General features: G+C 40.5%; 3 protein-coding genes across 4 annotated transcripts in view; 1 reads left to right on the forward strand and 2 right to left on the reverse strand.

Annotated features, from left to right (window-relative positions):
- Positions 1-1,971, reverse strand: part of nin (ninein (GSK3B interacting protein)) — a 43,927-nt gene extending 41,956 nt beyond the window's left edge. Inside the window, exon 1 of the mRNA XM_015350779.2 lies at positions 1,718-1,971. The gene's annotated coding sequence lies outside the window, so the exon portion shown is untranslated. The remainder of the gene's footprint in view (positions 1-1,717) is intronic.
- Positions 1,972-3,009: 1,038 nt separating this feature from the next.
- Positions 3,010-12,365, forward strand: LOC102697096 (lysophosphatidylserine lipase ABHD12). Of its 2 annotated transcripts, none has more exons than XM_015350855.2 (13): positions 3,010-3,367; positions 4,156-4,283; positions 5,106-5,211; positions 5,710-5,832; positions 6,223-6,253; positions 6,348-6,393; positions 6,885-7,014; positions 7,664-7,701; positions 8,582-8,661; positions 9,409-9,491; positions 10,926-11,004; positions 11,450-11,574; positions 12,006-12,365. In XM_015350855.2, the coding sequence occupies exons 1-13, from the start codon at positions 3,243-3,245 to the stop codon at positions 12,040-12,042; spliced, it is 1,131 nt and encodes a 376-aa protein (XP_015206341.1). In that variant the 5' UTR covers positions 3,010-3,242; the 3' UTR covers positions 12,043-12,365. The 2 variants fall into 2 exon arrangements, with proteins under 2 accessions (XP_015206341.1, XP_015206342.1); XM_015350856.2 differs by having other exon boundaries at positions 3,012-3,367; positions 5,710-5,829.
- Positions 12,366-12,369: 4 nt separating this feature from the next.
- On the reverse strand, positions 12,370-21,902 carry pygl (phosphorylase, glycogen, liver). Its single transcript, XM_006632482.3, has 20 exons — positions 21,541-21,902; positions 20,073-20,174; positions 19,484-19,562; positions 19,079-19,182; positions 18,368-18,499; positions 18,178-18,289; positions 17,255-17,337; positions 16,945-17,085; positions 16,773-16,865; positions 16,545-16,691; positions 15,307-15,470; positions 15,088-15,202; positions 14,805-14,906; positions 14,485-14,632; positions 14,181-14,239; positions 13,959-14,100; positions 13,643-13,850; positions 13,380-13,514; positions 13,217-13,283; positions 12,370-13,086 (listed from the first exon to the last, which is right to left on the reverse strand). The coding sequence occupies exons 1-20, from the start codon at positions 21,781-21,783 to the stop codon at positions 12,892-12,894; spliced, it is 2,571 nt and encodes an 856-aa protein (XP_006632545.1). The 5' UTR covers positions 21,784-21,902; the 3' UTR covers positions 12,370-12,891.
- Between the last annotated feature and the right edge of the window lie 360 nt (positions 21,903-22,262).

Here is a 22,262-nt window from a genome sequence, read left to right on the forward strand (position 1 = left end):
AGACTGTACTGTTTCTGAGAATGATACCACACAAAAGGCTCAACAACAAGGTTAATTTGGGCTTAAGCAGGTGTACCATCAATGCAATAATACGCCTTTTCACTGGACACAGGCTCCTGAGATTACTCAGTCATCCTTTCATTTTTACATTTTATGTTATCTATCGTACCTGATGACTTGAACCATGATGGCCTCGTTACAACAGACAAAAGCCCATTGTTAATACTACATATTTTTACTTTTGATAATCAAGTAGTATTTTCATAGGTACATAACGCTATTTGCCTTTAATACACTGGCAAATAACAATACACCCTAATGCATGGATACTGGAGACGTACAGATTGCGGCCTCTACTAATTGAGTATTACCAAAGTAATATATAAAAAGGGCAGACTTGAAAATAAATACTTCGTTGGTGTTATACGTCATTGTTGAAATACAGGACGGATATAGGAAGACGGTGTGTACATAACCTGATGCTGCAAACCGAAAAAAAAGTCAAATATTATTTTCAAACTAATACAAACAAGATAATAACACACGGACACTTAAATGACACAGAATTGATGTGTTCTACGTAAAGAAACCGTCAGGAGACGTGTTTTTGAGCTGCCGGCGGAATGAATAAGTTTGTGTCAAAATACATTTGCATTTGTAGTCCGCCTCCCAGTCGGCTTTTTCAAAGCACAACAGCAGAGATCTGTCCTGCTTCCTTGAATCAACAGGCTACCAGCCACCGGTCTGCGCTTAGCAACGGCAAAGCAAGTTGCCAGTCAAGCCAATCAACACGGCACTGAAGCACAACAATTATGAAAAATGCAAAAACATATATTTATTCTTAATATTATGATTAAGAAGTGGCTTTATTGCTGTATAAACAATATTGATTATGAGGAGAAAACGGACTTTGGTATATGAAAACATTTTGTACAATTCATGATTTCTGCGTAATTCATACTGGAATCTAGATTAGGCATCAACAAAAGTGAAAGTTGATGTAAATCATTCCCTTATTTATATTTAAGTGGCCCAAACAGGTAAATTCCTTAACCCTTGGAAAACCATGGTATTTTCCACGTTGCACTTTTCTGCAGCCACTAGCTGCCCGTAGTAGGATATTTGCATTTGTAAAGCGTCCTTTCCACAAAGGAATTAGCAGGCAGAACGAATCGGATTAGAATAATGTCAATCGCCAGTGGTCAACGAACACAAGGACCGGGGCTAGGATGCAGACGGCTTCGTAGACAAAGTTTACAAAATAACAGGGATGAAATACTAAACAACTGGAGAATAAGTTTTTACCGTAGAGCACGTAGTATTAGGTTTTCGTAGAATTCGTGTTGTGGCTCTTATGTATTTGATCAGGAGCAACAATATCTGAGTGCCTTTCCGTTTTCAAAAATCTCAGGAGTCCGTGTCAATGTTAGAAAAAATAAACACCGAATAACATGTTATCTTTTGTGGTAACGATATTAATAGCAACGGCAATAATCAATAATGCCATGGATATTCATACAATGGCATCACAATGTTTCTCATTCGCATTCCATATTTTTGCAAATCTCTGAGATCTGACTTTTCCCTAAATAAAGCAACATTTTCAACAACAAAAAAAAACATTATCTATGCATGGCTTCATTTCGATCGAAGGATGTAGAGCAAGAGCACACAATTAAGTTAAAAAAAATCAAAAAGGATTGGGTCAGCAACTTACCCACAACGCTCCCAACTTTAAAGATGCGCCCTTCCTCTTACCACTGGCAGGATACCAAGTCAATGATACTGCACCGATTTGACGAAAACAAAAAAAAAAGAGGACGCTTTTCTTTCCTTCTCCGGGAATATTTGGTAAAAAAATATTTTGAGGGCTAACCGGCTCTACTCAGGACCCCGGCGATCCGTTCTTGAGCTTCTGGTCGGGTGATACTGCAGACGAGCCGCTGTCGCGATCTGCTCTGCTCGGCTTCATGGTACAGTGTCAGATTTTGAAAAGCTTCTCTGGAAGGAGGGGGGCGTCTGACGCCTTCAGACGTAACAGCCCTTCTCCATTTGAATGAGGCAGGGTAGTCGCACAGCTATGACTGCTTGCGAGGAAAAACTGTGGGGCACTTTCACCCACTGAGAAAGAAGTATATCCCTGTGTAAAACGTGCAACGTAATATGTAAAGGCCTATCTGTTTCGTTTGTGAGATTGTTGTATTGTGCATTTAGATGGTCTTGTCTTCTCAACAGAGAAGGAAAGGAAAACTGTAGCACTGAACCCAGATCGTTTTTAGGCTCAGTAAATGTTTCCGTTGCTTTCAGAATGCCTTATAACGGTAGACTCTCTTGAACAAAGAAAAGCTGTTTTAATGCATGTCCCTACCCATCTTTAAGACGGCAGTTGCCTGAATTCTATATATAAAACATTAATAAGGTACATGAACGAAAACACAAATATTCGGAAATTGAACACACTAAACGCAAGAACCGAATGTGCATGTTCAACAGTCATCGTTGACACTTTTTCTGCAGCTAAAATCTGTTTCTTGCATATCTTGGTACCACGAAACAGATGGGATTATTCCCCCCAGTATACATATGGCTATGTTTCTAGCATGGTGAGATTTTCTTTCTCGAATAAAAAAAATGATATTAGCTCTAAAACTAATCAATTTGTTTATTAAATAGTAAGTATGATATAATAAAGAGTTTATGAAGCACTAAATATAACCGGATGAAAAAGTGTCGGATAAATTGCTTCCAGGTCGTGTAGCTGTTGGATGGAGAATGTACTACTTATTGTCAAAAACATGAACGAAATATGTTATAAAGTTCGGCAAATCGTCATACCGAAATGTACTGTTAAATTTTATTACATCAGTTTGAGATAACGTTTTATTTAAATTTAAATAACTCAACTACGAAGAAATCCTTGTGGAGAGCCAGTAGAAGGTACTGTAAAGAATATGTAAGGTAGTTAAACAATACTGCCCCCTGGTGTAATATTGGTTACTTTCCTGCCCTGTGTGTTTTAATTTAGACTATTTTCTCATTCTAATTCGTATTACAAAACAGTGCACTGTATTACATGCACTCACGGTGTCTGTTATCAAAGAATGTCTATGTAACAGTATTTTGTTCTCAGTTTTGTGGGGCTTTAGATCACAACAGTTGTAACCTTTAAATTTAACATTGTAACCTTTCACCACAATTCCAATGTGACGTGTGCATAGGCTTTCTTTTCCTGTAAGAATCGCATGTGTAACCAGGAATCAGAAGCTTCCTGCAAAACTCTGAGGATGAGGAAAAGAAAGAGACACGGATTTGAGTCCAAACCATTCGCTAGGAAAACAGAGAAGGGTACCGAAACTGAACAATTGATGTAAGTTGTGGTTCGCTTGTCGTGCGCAACAACACGCTGTACATAGATCTACAGACCTATTTTCAGATACAATTAAATACGGCGTGATCGTACAATAAGGTTTGCTTTTGATAATTATGATAAAAATCGGAATAACCTTTCCATTTATATTAACTGCCTTAAAATGTCTCGAGTCATTTTGAAGTGTTAACGTGAATTCCGGGTTGAGTGTAGATATGCATTGTTTCCAACGGAATGCCCGCCAATTATTCTGACATAGGGTTCGAGAAGGAACCCAAAAAATAACAGGGAAAACAAAATGTTGCATTTTCATTACTAAGAAGCATAGGTAGAATTAAACGCGAAGGGGATGGAGAGGGAAAGGACCAATACATATTCAGTAAAAGTCTTTTGCCACAACAATTTTAAGGGGGATTTTGAGCAATGTAGTCTGTCCCATCACCCCCCTTGACTGGCTTAATAGAAGGGGTATCCAGGCTAAGGTTCATCTGCGTTACAGTGTACTGTGTTGAGATTTTCATAGCTCCTCCCTATTAACACTTTACAGTAAACACCAAAAGTAACAAGTAATTTATAACCGCAACGAATCAATGAAATTACCCAGAAAACGGCAAAACCTTTTTTTACAGCAGAGGAACTGACATTTTATTGAACAGACGTAGCACAGGTGAATTCATCATACTCATTAATATGTCATCAAGGGGTGTCTACTGAGCAGATCACAAGTTACTAGTATGTGAGTCTTTATCTTAATTTGATTTCTAGAAAATATATTTTTGTCTGGCCAGGTCTGGGGGCAGCTGGTCGGTGAGGGTTAAGACACTGTTCATCGCTTTGCTTGTCGTCTACATTTCTGTACCAGTCACACTCCGCCTGTTCCCGGGACTTCTGGCACAGATAGTCTTCTTTCATTTCTGTAAGTTGTGTCTCAGGCCTGAAATAACTTATTTTTGATCTCCCTGGGTGCTCACCCTTTTAATCTCGTAAAGTGTCTTTACCAGTGACAGACTTTGACCTCCTGCACCAGTAAAGTGTCTTTTCTCTGAAATGTAAGTTCTGATCTAGTTAGGAGCAATCAATTGATAGTGGCAGTGAGCAGATAAAACAGAATGAAAACTCACACTTAAGCCGGCGTCATACCACCTGACTTTTCCTAGGATTTTCAGTCGTAGCCTTCATTTACATAATCGTATGTAGAGCTGCTTATTCCTGTTCTTCTGAAGCAGAGGTGTGAAACTCAGTTCCAACCTGAGCAGCCATTTAATTAATTATTCAAGTGTGTTTCAGTAATTCTGCAGTTACCTATAAGATGCCCCCAAGACTGGTCAGAAGTATTGACAATTACACTGTTAATTGAAGAATTAGCTAATTACTCATTTAGCTAATAAATTGGATAACACAAGTAACCTTTAACTGTGTGGAACACACAGAAGACCTCCAGGAATAGTTTGTTACTCCTGATCTAGATTGTAAAACTTATAAATGTCCATAGAAGATGCATTTTGACCATCATTAATAGAATGATTTTGCTTCATCACATGCAGTTGTCAAACTGAATCAGAATGAAAATCTGGAGAAATCAGGTTATATGTTATACAATGTTTGAATGCACTAGGGAAGGTGAAAATATAGAGAGGAAGGGATAATGGAATCAGCTGGATTCCCTGAAAGACAGATATATTGTAGCAGCTCTGATCTGGTACTTGTTTGATGTGTTCATTTCTTTCCCTGCCTGCAGTCAAAGTTCCATTCTTTGTGGATCTCGAGTGTCCTGCTGACCTCTCTTTGAATCACACTGTTAACTTCTACCTCACACCTGAAGATGGAGTCACAGTGGGGGTCTGGTAAGCTTTGTCTTGTTAAAGGGATATAGACTTGAGAAGCAGACTTTAGTAACACCCTGCTTCACTGCTGGCTGTGAACACACTGATCTGTGCAAGGTCTGCTTGATTGCTGGATTAAGGAAACCCACTGATTTGGGAATCAGTATCAGTGTATTTTTTAAGTTGCCAGATCTATGTTCCAAATAAATAGGAACCAAATAAATGGGAACAAATACTAGTTTTGTTTTAATTTATTTATGCAATGAATACTGAATGTGCAGTTACATTGTTTTTTTTCCAGCAACCAATTTTCACTTACTTTGTTTCAAGATTATTAAGATATTTGGAGCCCACTGTGTCCATTATAAAAACCGATTTATATATCACATGCATAAGGATGCATAATTGATCACACTGTGTTGCTGGAACCTTGTGTTGCTGGTTTACTGAGATTGTCCCTAGAACTCCTCAGTCTGGAGTTTTCCTGCTCACCTGTGTGTTTATCTAATCTCTTGCTAGGCACACAGTGCCCGACAGCCAATGGGAACAAGCCCAGGGGAAGGGCCTGCCGTGGTACGAGGCTTCACTAGGAGACGATGCCCCTGTTATCATCTATCTCCATGGCAATGGGGGCACCAGGTGGTAAATCACTTAACAGACAGTTGCTGTGAATAAATGATTAGGCATACAGGAAGCTTGTTTTCTACTTTAGAGCCTCTGACTTAGTCTTGAATGCATTGTGTCCACTTGCGTTTAATTTCCAGTTTAAGTAATGCTGAAAATAGTAGCAGTAAGTAAACAGGATAAGATGCTATAGTGTTCCAGTATGCAGGAGGCTGTACTTGTTTAGTTGAGTTTTGTGTCTCTGCATCAGGAGGCATTTGAATGACAGATGTGCATTTGAATGAACATACATGCCATACATCCATTCCATAACCGACTCAAGAATTTCTGCTGATAAATACAGACATAGGAGTTGGTGACTCTCATTCTCTGATTTTAATATGTATGACTGTTAATTCATTCCCATAGGGCTGTATCTCACCGGGTTGGGCTCATAAAAGTAGGTTCTTAAATTTTGAATTCCTTAAATAATCACATCCACTTAATGTGCTGTGTTCACCCTGTGCCTCACGGTGTCCCTTGTGTTTTTATAGATGCTTAGTGCAGCTGGATTTCACGTTCTAGTTCTGGAATACAGAGGTACACCTTCGTTATACACCCACCTCATCTGTGTCTGGTATTGCCCTTTCTTTAGCACGGAGGTGTCAGACTGAATTCCTGGAGGGGCACGGGTCATCTGGGTTTTGTTCCACCCACTTTCCCAGTTACATAATTAATCAAATTATTTAATTCAACTAATTCTGCTTAGTTGTAATATTGTAACTTGGCTCTGAGGTGATTTATAGCTACAGTATTGCTACCTTTTATAATGTGAATGTCTGGTGTGACAACTGTAAAAGACCAACGAAATATCCTATAATTATAAATAAATAAATTTACTACTCAATTTGGAACAAAAAACAGAAGACACTAGTCTCTCTGGGAACTTAGTTGAGACCCCTGCTTTAAATGCAAAAGAGAGATCTAAGGGACTATTGAAATACAGAGTGGCACATACACAAGTCAGTGCAGTATCCTCTTTAAAAACAGTCTGCTCTGCTCCCTGAGGAATCCTTTGTGTCTGCTCACAGGGTTTGGCGACTCTACAGGGCAGCCCAGTGAGGATGGCTTAACCACAGATGCCCTTCAACTGTACCACTGGGTAAAGGCACACAGTAGGGGCAGCCCTGTCTGTCTGTGGGGGCATTCCCTTGGCACAGGGTGAGTTATGCAGGTATTTTTTTGGCTCAAAGTAAATGTTGTGAAAATCACTTTCAAGCGGTGATGTGATACTTGGATTACATACATATGTGTGCACCCCTGGTCAAATTGCTGTTTTGTTTTTTCAATATGCTAAAATCAGCAAGTAAATAGTAACTGTGCATTAAAATGCATAGAAATATGTCATGTTTAAGTTTGCACCCTACAGAGGTTGTGTTAACTTATTTTCACTTAGAGATTCAGTGAAATATGCAATTTTACCAGGGGTGGCCAAACTTTTGCATATAACTGTATGCATACATATACAGTACATTACACAGAGCACTGGAACTGATGAGTTTGTAAATTATTTTCCCCAAACGTCTTGTTCATTTTATAATTTTATACCACAAGTAACTTGTAATTGTAAAGGATTAGTTTTAAAATTACTTTCCTTAAGACTGCACACACACAAGGTTTTGCAGTCTATGATTTGTTTAATTAAAACAATCCAAATTATCTGCTAGTGACTTATAGTGCAACTCTACCACTAATCTTAATTCCAGCATCTTGCAATTCTATTTTTGTAGAATTGAGTGATGCACACGTTGCATTTATAGTAACAAAAGAGATCTACAAAGTTATGCAGAATTATAATGTTTCCTTACAGAGTGGCTACCAATGTTGCACGAAAATTACAAGAGCAAGGTAAGTTATTTTTCTGGAGACAGAACAAGTGGAAAATGAGTTTTTAAATAATATCTAAAATTATCATGGTCAAAGTTAAAGGTTGTATATTATCAGCAAAACTTTAAGCACAGTGGCTTGTACAGTATAAGTCTTTGGCTCTCTCTTTTGTTCACAGGCTTAACATTGCCTTGTAGGGGTGAAAGAAAACTAATTGCTTTCATTTGTACAATACTTTTCATCTTAAAGGATCCCAGCGTGCCTCACATATAGCATGGCAGTTATTATGCGCCAGCAGCACATTAGGTGGAGAAGTGAGAGAGAAAGAGTCTTTTTAATCCCCAAGGGGCAATTTGTTGTACAGCAGCAGACAATAAAGAAAACAAACCCACAAACAATACACGTTTATACACAAAAGAATTATTGTTAAGTAAGGTTAAAGCCACCATGTATAACTAGGTATAAATGAGAACTTCAACCTGTTTGTTTTTAAATTAGGATTGTATCTTTTCTCAGGGGAGTAAGCAGAAATCATTTAAAAAGGGTGTGAAGGGTCGTCTAGATTGGAATTCGCTTTACATAAAACTCATAGCTGACAGACGTGAGAAAGGGCCTAAAGATACAGTAAGCATCAGTGACTACTGCATCTGACTTTCCCAATCCAGGTGACCAGGCCCAGCCTAAACTCCTGAGATCTATGATCAGAAAGCTACTTATCCTGGTGGGGGTGAGGCCAGTTCAGGCCTGTGCCAGACGCATGGGGTACAAGGTGGAAAGAGAAATACCTGTTTAAGTTAATTATTCCTGGTATATAAAAACATAAATGAGTGCAGAGCATTTGCAGTGCTCTTAGAAGACAATATTGTTCTTCATGACGCTGACTCTGAGATTCCTGTCTCAGGAAATCCGGCTGATGGTGTGATTCTTGAAGCTCCGTATACAAACATACGAGAAGAGGTAGCCTACCATCCCTTGGGCCTGGTGAGAATCCCATACTTATTCAACTCCATCCACAGGTTTCAGAACTGCTCCTGAATTGCGATCAGCTGTGTTTTATATCCAGAAACACATATGTTTCTTCATTTCCCCCAGCTGCATGGCCAGCTCTGCAGCAGACCTGCTAAATGGAAAAATAGCAGGAAACAATTTTACATAAATAAACAAAACCATTATTGCTATACCTGTGGGCTGTTCTGTTGAATAGCTGGCTTTTCATTCTAATGAAAAAGTTTAAGTTTCTTTTATCTGCAGGGATTTTGCTGAGGTTGGTTTCTTACAGTATGTGAATGTTGCAACATTTTGGAAAGGCCACAAGCGTCGACCGATTTTTTCATTATTGGCAGCCATGGGTAATAGTGTCAGATTCTGCCAGTGGACATTGGACACGCTCGTGCATTTTAGAATACATAACTATGTAATCATTATTTTCAGACATCATTGGCATAGATTATTTAGTTACAGATAATTTAGGAGTAATTAGACAGTAGCGAGTGATTGGAATACAAGTACAGCCAATCCACTCCAGCTCCAAACCAAAAGTCATTACCACAAACCGACACTTCAAATGTGGAAATTACACCTTTTTTTGTTAGTAATGAGAACTAAAGTGCAGGGCATTATTTCTGAACTGATCTGCATACAATATAAAAATGTCTAGATTGCCCTGTATTGGTTTAATGAAGTTCACAATCCTTAATATGTTTTCCTGTGATCTTCTGTGTCTTTTAGATTTATTGGCTGTTTCCAGGTTTTGAGTACTTTTTCCTGGACACCATTGCACTGAACAACTTAGTCTTCCCAAATGATGAAAAGTAAGTTAGCTAAACATTTATAAGTTTATATTATTGGAATGAGTATTAATTTGTTTGAAGCCTAAAGAGACATCCAATTTTACTGTTGTGACTATTAAGTTAAAGGCAGCAGCCAAAGACAGCTGCTTTACCTTTATTAGGGCTCATCAATGTGACATTTTGACAGTGAACAAGACATATACTGTATATGTATATTTCATGGAACAGCTTTCTGGTTTATGGTTTATTAAGAGCTACTAGTCTCTGTGAATTATGAACAACTCTTGCTGTTCTACAGTGCTGAAAAGGAAGGAACTGTCTTAAGAGACTTCTGATTCTGCTTTCATGATATATTGTGTTATACATATTCATGGGTGTTTATGGCTCTTTTTCCCTTTGCAGAGGTTATTGAATGTACAAGTTGGTAAAATGCTTACCAGTTGGTAAAATAAGCATACAATACAATACCATGTCCATCTGCCAAGTTAATATTGTGGAGATTATGGTCTTTACATGGAAGGAAGCAGAAAACTGGAGATGGATTTCAGACAGACATGCACTAGGCAGCTGCTGTGAGACACAGGAAGGAAGCAGAACTGTACAAAGTTATTGTATTTCCTGTGGTTTACAGTTGGAATTTTTGCAGTATTGGCTAGTAACAACTGAGAAAGCACATCACACTGTTTTGCCTTTGGTAATGTAACAAATCCAAGTCTTTATTTCCTGGAGCAAATGAAAAGGAAACAAAGCATCATGCAATTGTGGCACGAATAATAATCTTAGTCATGTTCGTTCAAAGTGGTACTGTCCTGTCTAGATCGCATGACTATTAAGAATATTTGAAAGAAAACAGAACTATTGTAGTACTTTTCAATGAGAATAAAACAGACTGTATCTTAAATGCTTGACATTGTTTTGAGAGATATAGCCCAAACCTGACCAGTAAAGTCAACTCTTTAGAATAGGGATTTCTAACACTTTCCCTCCAAAGCCCCAGTCCAGTTAGTCTTATGGATTTCACATTTGTAAAATTGGTAGTACCTGTGTGTAATTGATGAAGTTAGTAATTTTAACCTGTTCAATTTGCAGAATGTATTGCAGGTTGAGTGGTAAGCAGAGATTGGTACAGTACCTAATGAGCTTTAAATGACTTAATTTAACCAATCACCTGCTTAATCGGGCAAATGAAAGTGTTGCAAGCTGTTAAAATGGATTTATTGGTGACTTATAAGACTGGGACTGTTTGGAGACCTCTGGCTTAGACTGTAGGGATCAAGGTACACTCACCGAACACCTGTATTTGGGTGACCAACTTGGGAACTCCCCTTTTGAAGGCTTTCTACATCAAATACACCCCCCAAAAATATGTGCAGTCTCCAATGACAGTATTTCAATGGGAAATTGTACCGATAGTCCTGCTGAAGAATGACAGCGATCCTGTGCTTCTCTGTCTAGCCTGAAAACCATCAGCAGTCCGCTTATGATCCTGCATGCTGAAGATGACCAGGTCGTTCCTTTTCACATGAGCCAGGAGGTATGAGCCCACACCATTCAGCAAGGCTGTGCTCCACCTCGTCCCCTATCCTGCCATTTCTACTTCACTACATACTCTGTACCTTCTAAAGCACAAAAACTTACAAAGTTTTGTTAAGGGGTTCCTATCAATATACTGTAGAGTAATCAAACAGATTTAATAGTCAGTGTGCTCACTGCACAATCTCATTGAGGTATATTTCCACAACATTAAATTCCAGTATGAATATTGAATCTCATTACACCACATGTAGGACCTGTAAGTGTTATTGAGGGCATTGCTTACTTTCTGGGGAGGGGTGCTCTTTTTCCTGTTATACTTAAAAGTCTTTTGCACATCTAAAAAGAACAATTCATGAATATGTAATCCTTACATTCTTCACAGAGAAATCAATTTAACTACTGTCTCAGATGCACTTTCTTACTGTATGTTTGTTTTCCCAAAGCTGCACAAGATAGTATTGCAGTCCCGCAGCTCCAAGGACGAAGTCAGGATGTGTTCCTTCAGTGGGTCCTTGGGATACGGGCACAATAAAATCTTCAAAGATCCCGACCTGCCAAGTGTACTGTGGTGAGCTGTTACTCTGAAATTAACATTGATGAAAACACCATTGCCAGTCACTGATCCGAGTGCGTGTCCTTTAAACAGTGGTTAGGACTTGACTCCCGACCTGAAGGTAATGCATTTAAACTCCACAAGGGGACACTGCTGCTGCAAAATGCAACAGCAAACCCAGTGGCGCAAACTGGAACCTTTGCAAGTTGCTTTATAAAAGAGGTAGCCAAACAAATGAATACTCCGAAGGTTGTCATTTAAATACTGCAGAACATTGCACACTTTACATGACTAAGCTGTCTGTATGCACAGCCTTTGCAACTTGCAAAGGTGGACTTCCAGTAAATATTTCAGCAATCACAGTTTCAGTTAAAGTTATGCAAAAAAGGTCATTTCTAGCTCACAATCCAGGGAGTTTCTCATGCTGGGATTTCTTTGCATTTCAGGGAGTTTCTACAACCTTTGGCACAGAGACCAGCATAATCAAGAGGAGGCAAACTCCATTACTACAAGGGGCAAATGCGTTCCATGTTCTACACAAGCAGGGATTTAACAGTTTCTAAGGAACTTGTATGACCATAACAGTACTGATGTTTCCCCCCCCCCAAGGTAATGTTTTTTGCACCAGTTGCACTCCATCTTTCTTTGGGAGGTGGATTCTCATGTAAATTAAATAAATTAAGTATATATGAATAGATATTAAAAATTGAAACTCCTAAAACTAGGCCATTTTTGACAAGCATGAATGTTAATTGATTACACCCTGAAACTGTAAACTGTGAAGTATAAAGCACCAGTCGAAAAGAGAGGTTGCAGACAAACATTTATTGAAGTAACAGTACAGAATGTCAAGGAGAGAGAAGACAATGCTCTCAAACTATCCCCTTTAATACATCACTGGTATCATCGTGAAAATAAGCCATGTTTGAACGTGATTCATACTTAAAAAAACATGATCAGATTATCAGGCAAATCTGTTTAGGTTTATTAGATTACAGCCCCAAGACAAAAGGTAAAGATTAAAGCAACAAATTAATCTGAATAACTTCGGACAGTCCAGGTATCTAAACATTGGAGTTTGCGTTACTAAGTGCTAAGATGATGCATTTACACAAGGCAACACTGACAAAGGGAAGATTGTATAACAAGGCTTTCAGGATCAAGACCCAATTGCCAACTTCCTTGTATAGATTGCACAATTAACAGCTCTAGAAATGGCCCTCATGCCAAAACCTTAACTGAAAAGCCTGGCCAAAAGCTTACATAAGAATGGCACTACTGATTAAGTTTTGCGAGCACATCCTTGCCTGCTTTAGCTCTGCCCAAGAGACATTACACCTTTTTTGGCTTTACCGCCTTGGCTGTCTCCTCGATAGCCTCTCGTGGCTCGTTTGGTGGTGGGATCTTCAAGTCTGTGGGCGCCACTCCCCAGATCTCCTGGGCATACTCCTTGATTGTCCTGTCGCTGGAGAACTTCCCAGAGGCAGCAATGTTTTTGATCACCATCTTAGTCCACTCCTTTGGGTTCTAGAAGGTGGCAGCATCAATAGAAAATCAGTGTATAAAATGTTGGGAGTAATTCAGCACTAGTTTGATCACTTTAACCATCAAACAAGAGGTTTTCAATTGAAAATCCATAAGAATTAGGTTTACTTACTTTGTACAGCTTGCTGACCCTCTCTTGGCATTTTACATAAGCTTCATAGTCTGCAAAGACCTTAAACCTGTAGGGGATTGATCGTACAAGGATTCAACAGTTAAAGAACTGGCAGCTTGGTCAACCTCCATGGTCAAGACAACTACCCTTGTAGACTGCTCACCTGTCATGGTTGAAAAGCATGTTGATGACATCATTGAAGAGGTCTGGCTGCTTGGGGGAGAAGAATCCACTCTTGATCTGGTCTATAACGTGCTTCAGTTCAGGCAACTCATTATAGTATTCTCTGGCATCATAGCTGAGGGAGAAGAAATAAATAGTTACTCCACCATAAGTGTAGCCACGCAAAAGGCTCCTGTCACACTCATTAGATATGAGGGAAAAGTAGGCCTCTCCCGGCTAAACCATTTCTGCGAGAGCTCATACCCCTTCTTATCAAGCTCGGCGACATCCTCCACCCGCATCCCGAAAATGAAAAGGTTCTCCTCGCCAGCTTCCTCCGCCATTTCCACATTGGCTCCGTCCATGGTCCCGATGGTCAAAGCCCCATTCAGCATGAACTTCATGTTTCCTGTGCCGGAAGCCTCGGTGCCTGCGGTGGAGATCTGCTCAGACAGATCTGTAGCAGGGATCACTGCAAAAAGAACAGACTGCACTATGCAGAATCGTTCGCTTGGCAAGCCTCAAAGAGCTTGTAAGTGTTCGTGAGGAAGGAAGCTGTCCCCATAAGGTGGGCGTTTACCTTTTTCGGCAAGAGAAACTCTGTAGTTCTCCAGAAAGATGACTTTCAGCTTGTTTCCAACCGCTGGGTCACTGTTCACAACCTCTCCTACAGAAGTGATGAGTTTGATAATCGTTTTCGCCATGTGATATCCTGGAGCTGCCTGTTTGAGAGGTGAATGGGAAGGTCAAAGACCGCCAACTGGATAGCATTTCCTTACTTTTGTAAAAAAAAGTAACTTACTTTACCACCAATAATCACTGTTCGTGGTACAAATGGAGCGGTTGGGTCCTTCTTTATTCCTATAGGGTAGGAAAAATGCATGAAACCTCTTGCATCCAACTGCTGTGAAAGGAGATGTTATATTAGCCAGCACTAGGAGCTGGATAGTTTAGTGTTGGTTTATGTAAATTTAAATTACATATATATACACATTTTAACCTCTAAGAATCATTAATATAATGTGTGCTGCACCCTACATTAATGACTAGAATGCATAAGAATTCCATTGCACAATCTGAAAGTTTCCTGGCTATTGTAAACTTACGGTTGTACATGGTGATAATGTGCAGGCAGTTGAGGAGCTGCCGCTTGTACTCATGGATTCTCTTCACATGGACATCAAACATGGAAGAAGCATTTATCTTCACCTTGTATTCCTTCTCCAGATACTGGGCAAACTTTACCTTGTTGTCCTGGGGAAGCATCAAGACCACACAGAAACAGGGGTCAATGATTATGAAATCCGTGCTTAATGTACATAAAATGCAGCACTGCTGTATGAGCCACAACCTTGGCTCATTTTGCACAAGTGGAATCTGAACATGGGGAATCATGCTTGTATTGGACATTCTGCAGTGATCCTACCTGCTTGACTTTGGCAACATCTCGAATAAAATTATCATTGTCCACAAAGTTAATGAGCTTCTTTAACTGGCTGAGGTCTTTCACATAATCCTCACCAATAGTCTGCAAAAGAATGAGGTTATCAATTACAGATGTTAACGCAAGACCATTCCTAGTACAGCTGTAATAGTGACAGTTTAGAACTCATTGAAGATCTAGGCAAATAAACTATATACAGATTTTGTACATAGTTTGACTAGATACATTTTCTCCATGCCTTGTAAAGGACACTTGATTAGAGTACCTCGGCAATGAGCTCTGCCAGCCCGGCATTGCAGAGCAGTAGCCAGCGTCTTGGAGTTATTCCATTAGTTTTGTTCTGGAACTTATCAGGCTCCAGCTCGCTGAAGTCACGGAACCTAAATTGAGACAATAAATATGGATGGCTCCTCTTTCAATAGATAGGAAGGCAAAGCATCCTTCTTCATAAGAATGGCCAAAAACCATAATGTTTAACTCTTACACGTCCTTCTTAATTATGTTGGAATGGATTTGGGCAACTCCATTGACTGCATGAGACCCAACAATGCACAAGTGGGCCATGTTGATTTTCTTCCCTCCGTCTTCTTCAATCAGAGACATCCTGCGGATCCGGTCCATGTCACCAGGAAACAGCGCCGCCATTTTCTGTGTGCAAGAACCAAAGAGACAAGTCAGAGCTCCCTATGCACCAATTCATTCAAGTCCCCATTTTCAAAATTAGGATAGCAGCTTTGGGAGACCAGTTCAGCAGGGGATCTAAAAATTAAAGACTCCTGCAGAAATGGAGTCGTCTATACTCGTCTTATCACTCTATAAAACTACACTTCAGTCATTTGATAGCTGAAAGCAATGGGTTCTGCAGTTTGACCTTAAAGAGTACCTATAAAAAGGCTTATACTTTAATTACATTTCAGGGTCTGTAAATCATTTAAGCACTTTTCCAAACACTTGCATCCAGCAGGGCAATTTTAAACTATTCAGAAATGAAACATACCATTTCAGAGGTCTAGATTCTTGTAGTGTGGTCCTTTCAGGAAACGCCATGATCATGGCCATGACACTATTGTTGGTTCAGTGGTTGAGCAAACCATGTGAAAGGAAAAACATCTACTACAGTCCATCTAGTTAGATGTACATTTTGGTACTCCATTATCACTACTTTCTATTTTTTGAAAATGAGAAAGTAATTTTTCTTAATATCAATGTATGCACGTTTGCATTTCAAAATAGTTTAAAATTGCATGAGGAATTCACATTTCCAAACTGCATTTTTTTGAGCATCCTAATAAATACAAAAAGGTACTTAATATTCTTTAGTTGGGTGTATATGAATCTCAAATCAGCAGACAGTGTCAAAATCACCATCAGGCTGTGTATACTTGGCTTGTGGATCTACAGACAAACTTGAATCATCTTCCCTGATCAAAACAATCCCTATTTAGTCGTGGAATGTGCAATTTAATAATGTATGAGATTAAACATCACAACTTCAGATATCATTTTTTCCCCCATTTATGTATATATTACATTAAGTATCATTAAAATATTTACAGGAGTTACACTCAATTGATAAATAAACTTGTCTAAGGTGCTGCAAAAAACGTTTTCACAAGCACTGCAAATTTCTTTCGATATGCAAACACTTCCAGCTTTCCTGAAAGCTTGACAGCAAGCATTAATGCAGACTATAGCTGCACCATGTGAGCAGCCAATACTCACATCCAGGTGCTTCTGGTTAATTTCATAGATGATCTGCAGGTGCCGAGGGAGTAGGTTCTCCATCAGGTGCACTGGCCAGCGTTCTAGAGCTTCAGGCAGCACTGTGTGGTTGGTGTAGGCAAAGGTCTTCTTGGTGATGTCCCAGGCCTGGAGATGGGCATGCAAGGTTAATCAAAATGTGACTGGATTAGAGAACAATGGACATCTTGAATTAAATGGTCCTCCAACCTTATCCCAAGGCAATTTTTCAATGTCCACCAGGATCCTCATCAGCTCAGGGATAGCCATTGCTGGATGCGTGTCGTTCAGCTGGATTGCCACCTGATGGGAGTAGAATAGTCAGGAGTAGAGCTTTCCATGACCTTTACAGTAAATGCATTCGAATGGGTGGGGGACATACCTTATCGGGAAAGGTGTCAAAGGAGGTGGATGCTCCCGGCGACACCTTCTTACAGGCTTTAAAACGACGAATGATGTCCTGCAGGGTTGCAGCAACCACGAAATACTCCTGCTTCAAACGTAGCTCCTTCCCTTCAAAGAACTAAGACAGAGACAGGTCTCAAGATTGGAGCTTGCCTAGGAATTCCAGCGATAACCCACATTAGGCTCACCTCTTACAACTTGGATTTTGTTGTAAAAAAAAAACTTTCCCGAGAAAGGAAAAGAAAATCAGAGCACCCTTTAATAATCTAAAACCAGGAAAGACTTACATTATCATTAGGATAGAGCACTCTGGTGATGTTTTCAGCCAGATTCCTGTTCAGTACAGCCTGAATGTAGTCTCCAATATTAACTGCACAAAGAAGAGTTATTTATAAATTATAATCTTAAATCCCTCTATCTGGCTCCAAGCATTGCTTATAAATCAAAATGACATTGAAGTAAGAGCAACCCATAGCCCATGAACACAGTAGTGGGCACCGACATATCTCAGACAAGTAGAGGTGCTTATACAGGCTGGCCCTTGTAGTGAAGACAATGCTGGTCAGAGGCTGGGCTAGGTCATGAGTCAGCTGTGTCCAGCATTCCCCATGCAGCAGTGGAACACTGTCAGGGTATCTAACTTGTCACTCAGTTACCCAGGCACTGCAAATTTGGATACAGGCAGTGAGGGACGCATCATTCATCAAACCAAACACATCCTAGCAGCCACCTCTTCTGGGCCCAGAGCTCACAGCATGCCACAGCACACAGGCAGTGGCTGAGGTGGAGGAGTGTATGCACGAGTCCTTATCCCCATCATCAGAAACCGACATTCCAGTGAGCCAAGCTTAATGGAGTTAAGCAACATTCAGGTACCCACAGTACCTGTGTATCATCTCTTCTGCTCCCCAACACAAAACAGTCTCATACCCAGGTCTTCCCTTCACATCTACACTCTTGCAGCAAACTCCCTCATTTAATCCTCATGATAGTATGTGTGTTTTGGGGGGGGGTTGCCATTCAGCTAGGAGAGTTACACTAAATACTCTACATATTTAATTTCTCGTATTCATTAGGACGTAACTGGACCAGTGAATTAATTGTAGACTATTCCAAATTGAAAGTGTATTATGCAAAATATGGCCAACCAGATATTAACAATGGAAGAGTAATCATGTAGAGCCAAATCTAATCAGGAGAGGCAACTTACAGTCCCGCAGGTTGAAGTCATTGGGTGCACGAGCAGACCACAGCCTCATGGTGTTGACAGTGTTGTTCATGTACCCCGGAATCGGGGTGTCATAAGGCATTGCCAGGACCACCTAGGGGGTTACAGATCAGGTGTAATTACACCAAACATCCCGAAGAGCCTCGTAAAAAGCTCTCGCTACCTACAGTACCTGTGTATCAACCCATTTGGAGCCTTCCCTGGTTTGTTCCACACGGCCATAAAAATGAACAGGCAGCATGTACTCCGGGCGGGCTTTCTCCCAGGGGTTGCCATGTCTCAGCCAATCGTCGGCCTCCTCCACCTGCACAAGCATTCAATAAGGAGCCTCAGCTTAACTTGAGGAACACAGGCATGCGAGAAATAAGAGCACAGCCCAAAGTGTGGGTACTCTAGCCCACCAGTGACTTTCTCTTCTTTACAAAGACTTTATACAGGCAGGGTACAAGAGCTCCACCTGCACAGGACTAAGGACAAACCTTAGATTGGAAGTTTTGGCTGTGAAGTAAATGAGTAATCTGCAGAGCAATTCTGTTCAAAAGTACAAGTTTACATTGCAAACACACAACCGTTTAAGCACATGAAATCAGAGTGCCAGCGCTTATCTGGCAAGAGACCACAGTGTTTGTTTCACTGCTGTTCACGTTCAGGGGAAGCCAGTGGTGCAACCCAGCCTGGCAAATCTCTTTGGCGGACTGTAGGTCTTTCCCATTAATAATTCCCCATACACAGCAGCCCACTGACCCACATTTTGCCCCTTTCTCGATGTAGCCTCGAGTCCTCACTTGTGTGAAAGCACTTCTAAAGCTGCTCTTTGGGGAAATGTCAGGAGGCACAACCGAGAGAACCCACAAGTCAGGAAACATCCCGGCTGTACGTTTACCTGCCAGCCCTCGCGGATTTTCTGATTGAAGATGCCGTACTCGTATCGAATGCCATATCCATATGCGGCAAGGCCAAGGGTAGCCATCGAGTCAAGGAAGCATGCTGGGGGAAAAAAAAGACATGGTTTATGACTGCAAGTGAAAGCAAAGTCTCCTGCATGGCACGGATTCACAAGAAGAGTTACACAACCTGAAACCCATATTATAGTAGTGTTCCAGTTCATACATGCAGTGGGGAAACTTAAACCTCTGACATTTTTCCCCTAACAGCAATAATCTACATTCGCTTCACAATACACAGCATTTCCTCTAGCAACCTGGGAGGAGTCAGACAAAAGTGTGTGCTTATGAATTCCTTTCAAAAACACAAACTACTGCAGGTGTCTTCCTTAGTCAACAATTACCTGCAAGTCTGCCCAAACCTCCATTCCCAAGCCCAGCATCTTCTTCCATCTCCTCCAGGTCTTCTATATCCAAACCCAGCTAAGAACCAAGAAAAGGCCAAGAAACACTATTGGCCAGTTGTTTTTTCATACTGGATCAAGTCCATCAACATAACCACTCAGTGAAGAGATTTTTCCAAAACCCTCATGCTACTATTTAAAACACTTGACCTGATTTGAACTTGGATACAGGAGTAGGGTTTTCTGCTCATTTCTGTTATTAGAAATGCAAGACTAATTGTTCCCCAGTAAAAAGAGTAACCACTCCAGAAAGTTGATTTTAGGTTTCAAAAGTTAACTGTAAACCCGCCAGTGTTTGTTTTGCTTGCATGTGAGTTAAACAGACCTTGTACGAGAAGAAAGGCTTTTGAACCCAGGCAACAGATTAAAGTTGGGTTTATATAGGGGAGTGTCTATAATGGAATGGTGACGTGGAAATAAAAAAAAAGTTATTTACATGGACTGAAGTGTAACACACAGGACTTGACAAAGCAACATCAAACAAGGGACAACCACAGTGTAGAACTGTTGTAGCCAGAAACTACCTCACCTGGTAGATGGCCTCATCGCAGGCATTCTGCAGCCCCAGGTTGATCATGGTGTTCTCCAGGGTTCGACCCATATAGAACTCCAGGGAGAGATAGTACACCCTCTGGCAGAAGAGATGCAGTAAATTCCCCAGTTAGAAATGACAACCTTCCGCAGTAAAAAGATACCAGATGAATAGTCCTGTTGCAGAGCACTTACTAGTGGAGGTTGAGGAACAGAATTTACAATTTAAATTTGAGAAAAAGGACAGAACGTAAGTAGACAACTTTGTATGTTTCCATTTCATTGAGCAACTGTTGCCCAGCACGTCAGAATGCGGCTGTTTAAACCAGGCTGTTGACACATGTTCTGAACATACAGGAAGAAAATATTTTACATGTACATCACATCCAAGACGGAAAGCGGAAACTTTAAACAATAATTAGGGTTATAACCAAAAATGCAAGAAAAGCTTTATTGTGGCTCCACAGCTCACAGGTGACCAATAAGAGAGTAGTATTATAATGCAAGTTTGTTCCCACAAATGAAGCTAGCTAGGAGTTCACAAGTTCACAGCGCTGGAGAAGAAAGCTTGATACAAAACCTACATTTCATTTCTTGAGTTACCGAACCAGGAAACAACTACAGAGTATTCTGCCCAAGACCAGGCCTTTAAACACCCTCAGTCAGCATAATATATGGAGGCCGTATGCGTTACAATATATTTATATTTCTTATAAACGTTTAAAAAGGCGGAACTCCATGAAAAGGAAGTGAACAGTGAGAAAGCACGAAGGACTGACGGACACAAACGATTTCACGCAACCGTCAAATGCTCGCCTCTACAACACTCCCACTCCTCAATTGCAGCAGTGTTGCACTCACATTCTCAGCTTTCAGATGAAAGTGAATCTGCTTAACCTCGGTGCAAGCCGACACAATCAAACAGATAAAGCGTGTGCCAGTTCGGCTGAACGGCTTCACCGAGTCAAAGTTAGCGGGACAATCGCTTTCGTGACGAGTCCTGATCGCAGCAAATCGTTTACATGAATACTGCAAGAAAGTTTTAATGTCTATGTAGTCTTAGTACTTACTAGTTTTATACTATAACTCAAATACTACTTTAGGAGTTCCCATTATTTTCCTCTATGAAGGATTTTAAGAGTTGACAACCATTTATGCAGGACTGCAAATGCACAGACCGCAATCTGAAGATGCATTAACTTTCTGGCAACGTTTTGCGATACCGTACAATTGTACGGTATCGATACAGTTTTTGTATCTCCAGTCCTGCAAACTTTCGCAGAGTCTACGTGTCGAGTAACCTCCTACAGAATGGTGTTGAGGAGGAGGAAAATGGAAAGTTAATAGGCGTGCCCAGCGGTATAAACCCATCTGCATGAACATATTTTCACGCACTTATTTTTAGGGTGTGCAACACTGTAAACAAACATGATTAGCGGAAAGCGGAGTAGCCCCGCAACATTCACCTTTGGGTCGGCTTCATAGTAGAACTGCTGTGTACGGATCCATCTCCCAACCAGATGATCTCGCACCGTGTGTGCAAGAGCAAAAAAGTAATCACGCTGCGTCGCCACATTCCTGTCTTTCACTAGGGTGAAGTGCAGGTGACGGTTAAAGCCTTTTTTCACCTCAGAAACATTTTCTACGCCAACTATCCCCCTAATACTGATCTGCTTTCTCTTCTCTTGGTCTGTCAACGGGGTCGCCATTCTAACCGTCTAACGCACTTCCCTGCTTGCCTGCTAAACAAACTAAACAACAAATGAACTTTATATAGATGTACTTAGACGCCCAACAAGTCTCCTCCTCTTCCCTCCATTGGCGACTGAAGATACTGTAGGTGGAGCAGCTCCGGTCCGCAAGAGGGAGTGTTCAACAGTCGCAACTGACACAGCGGGCTGTTCATTTAAAGGGAAGAAGACCTGGTCAGTTATTCATCACGAGTAAGCTTCTCCCTCCATTAGCAAAGGTTCCGACAACATAGATTAGACAATAGGTATTTATATTAGTGTAACAAAAATTGAGATTCCTTAGATTTCGTACCGTTTAAAACTTATTCTGCTAAAGCAGATAATGATCATTTGAAAACATACTAGAGTGATTTCAGCTCTCAAAAATATCACGTCAATGATCATCATCAGGCAGATCTGCGTCAGACAGGTTTCACAACTCCCTACATATACATTGT

The sequence above is a fragment of the Lepisosteus oculatus genome, chromosome 8 (genome assembly GCF_040954835.1).
Source record: "Lepisosteus oculatus isolate fLepOcu1 chromosome 8, fLepOcu1.hap2, whole genome shotgun sequence".
In the NCBI taxonomy this organism is placed as follows: domain Eukaryota; kingdom Metazoa; phylum Chordata; class Actinopteri; order Semionotiformes; family Lepisosteidae; genus Lepisosteus; species Lepisosteus oculatus.

What these genes read in the sequence shown, in the direction of transcription:
- LOC102697096 (XM_015350855.2), top strand. Translation starts at nt 3,243, where the DNA reads ATGTGTAACCAGGAATCAGAAGCTTCCTGCAAAACTCTGAGGATGAGG. An exon ending in GGCAATGGGGGCACCAGGTG is followed by an intron (nt 5,833 to 6,222) that starts GTAAATCACTTA and finishes TCATTCCCATAG; the next exon opens with GGCTGTATCTCACCGGGTTG. An exon ending in ACCGGGTTGGGCTCATAAAA is followed by an intron (nt 6,254 to 6,347) that starts GTAGGTTCTTAA and finishes GTGTTTTTATAG; the next exon opens with ATGCTTAGTGCAGCTGGATT.
- pygl (XM_006632482.3), bottom strand. Translation starts at nt 21,783, where the DNA reads ATGGCGACCCCGTTGACAGACCAAGAGAAGAGAAAGCAGATCAGTATT. An exon ending in AGGTTTGGGCAGACTTGCAG is followed by an intron (nt 19,183 to 19,483) that starts GTAATTGTTGAC and finishes TTTTTCCCCCAG; the next exon opens with CATGCTTCCTTGACTCGATG. An exon ending in AAAAATTGCCTTGGGATAAG is followed by an intron (nt 16,692 to 16,772) that starts GTTGGAGGACCA and finishes GCCCATCTCCAG; the next exon opens with GCCTGGGACATCACCAAGAA.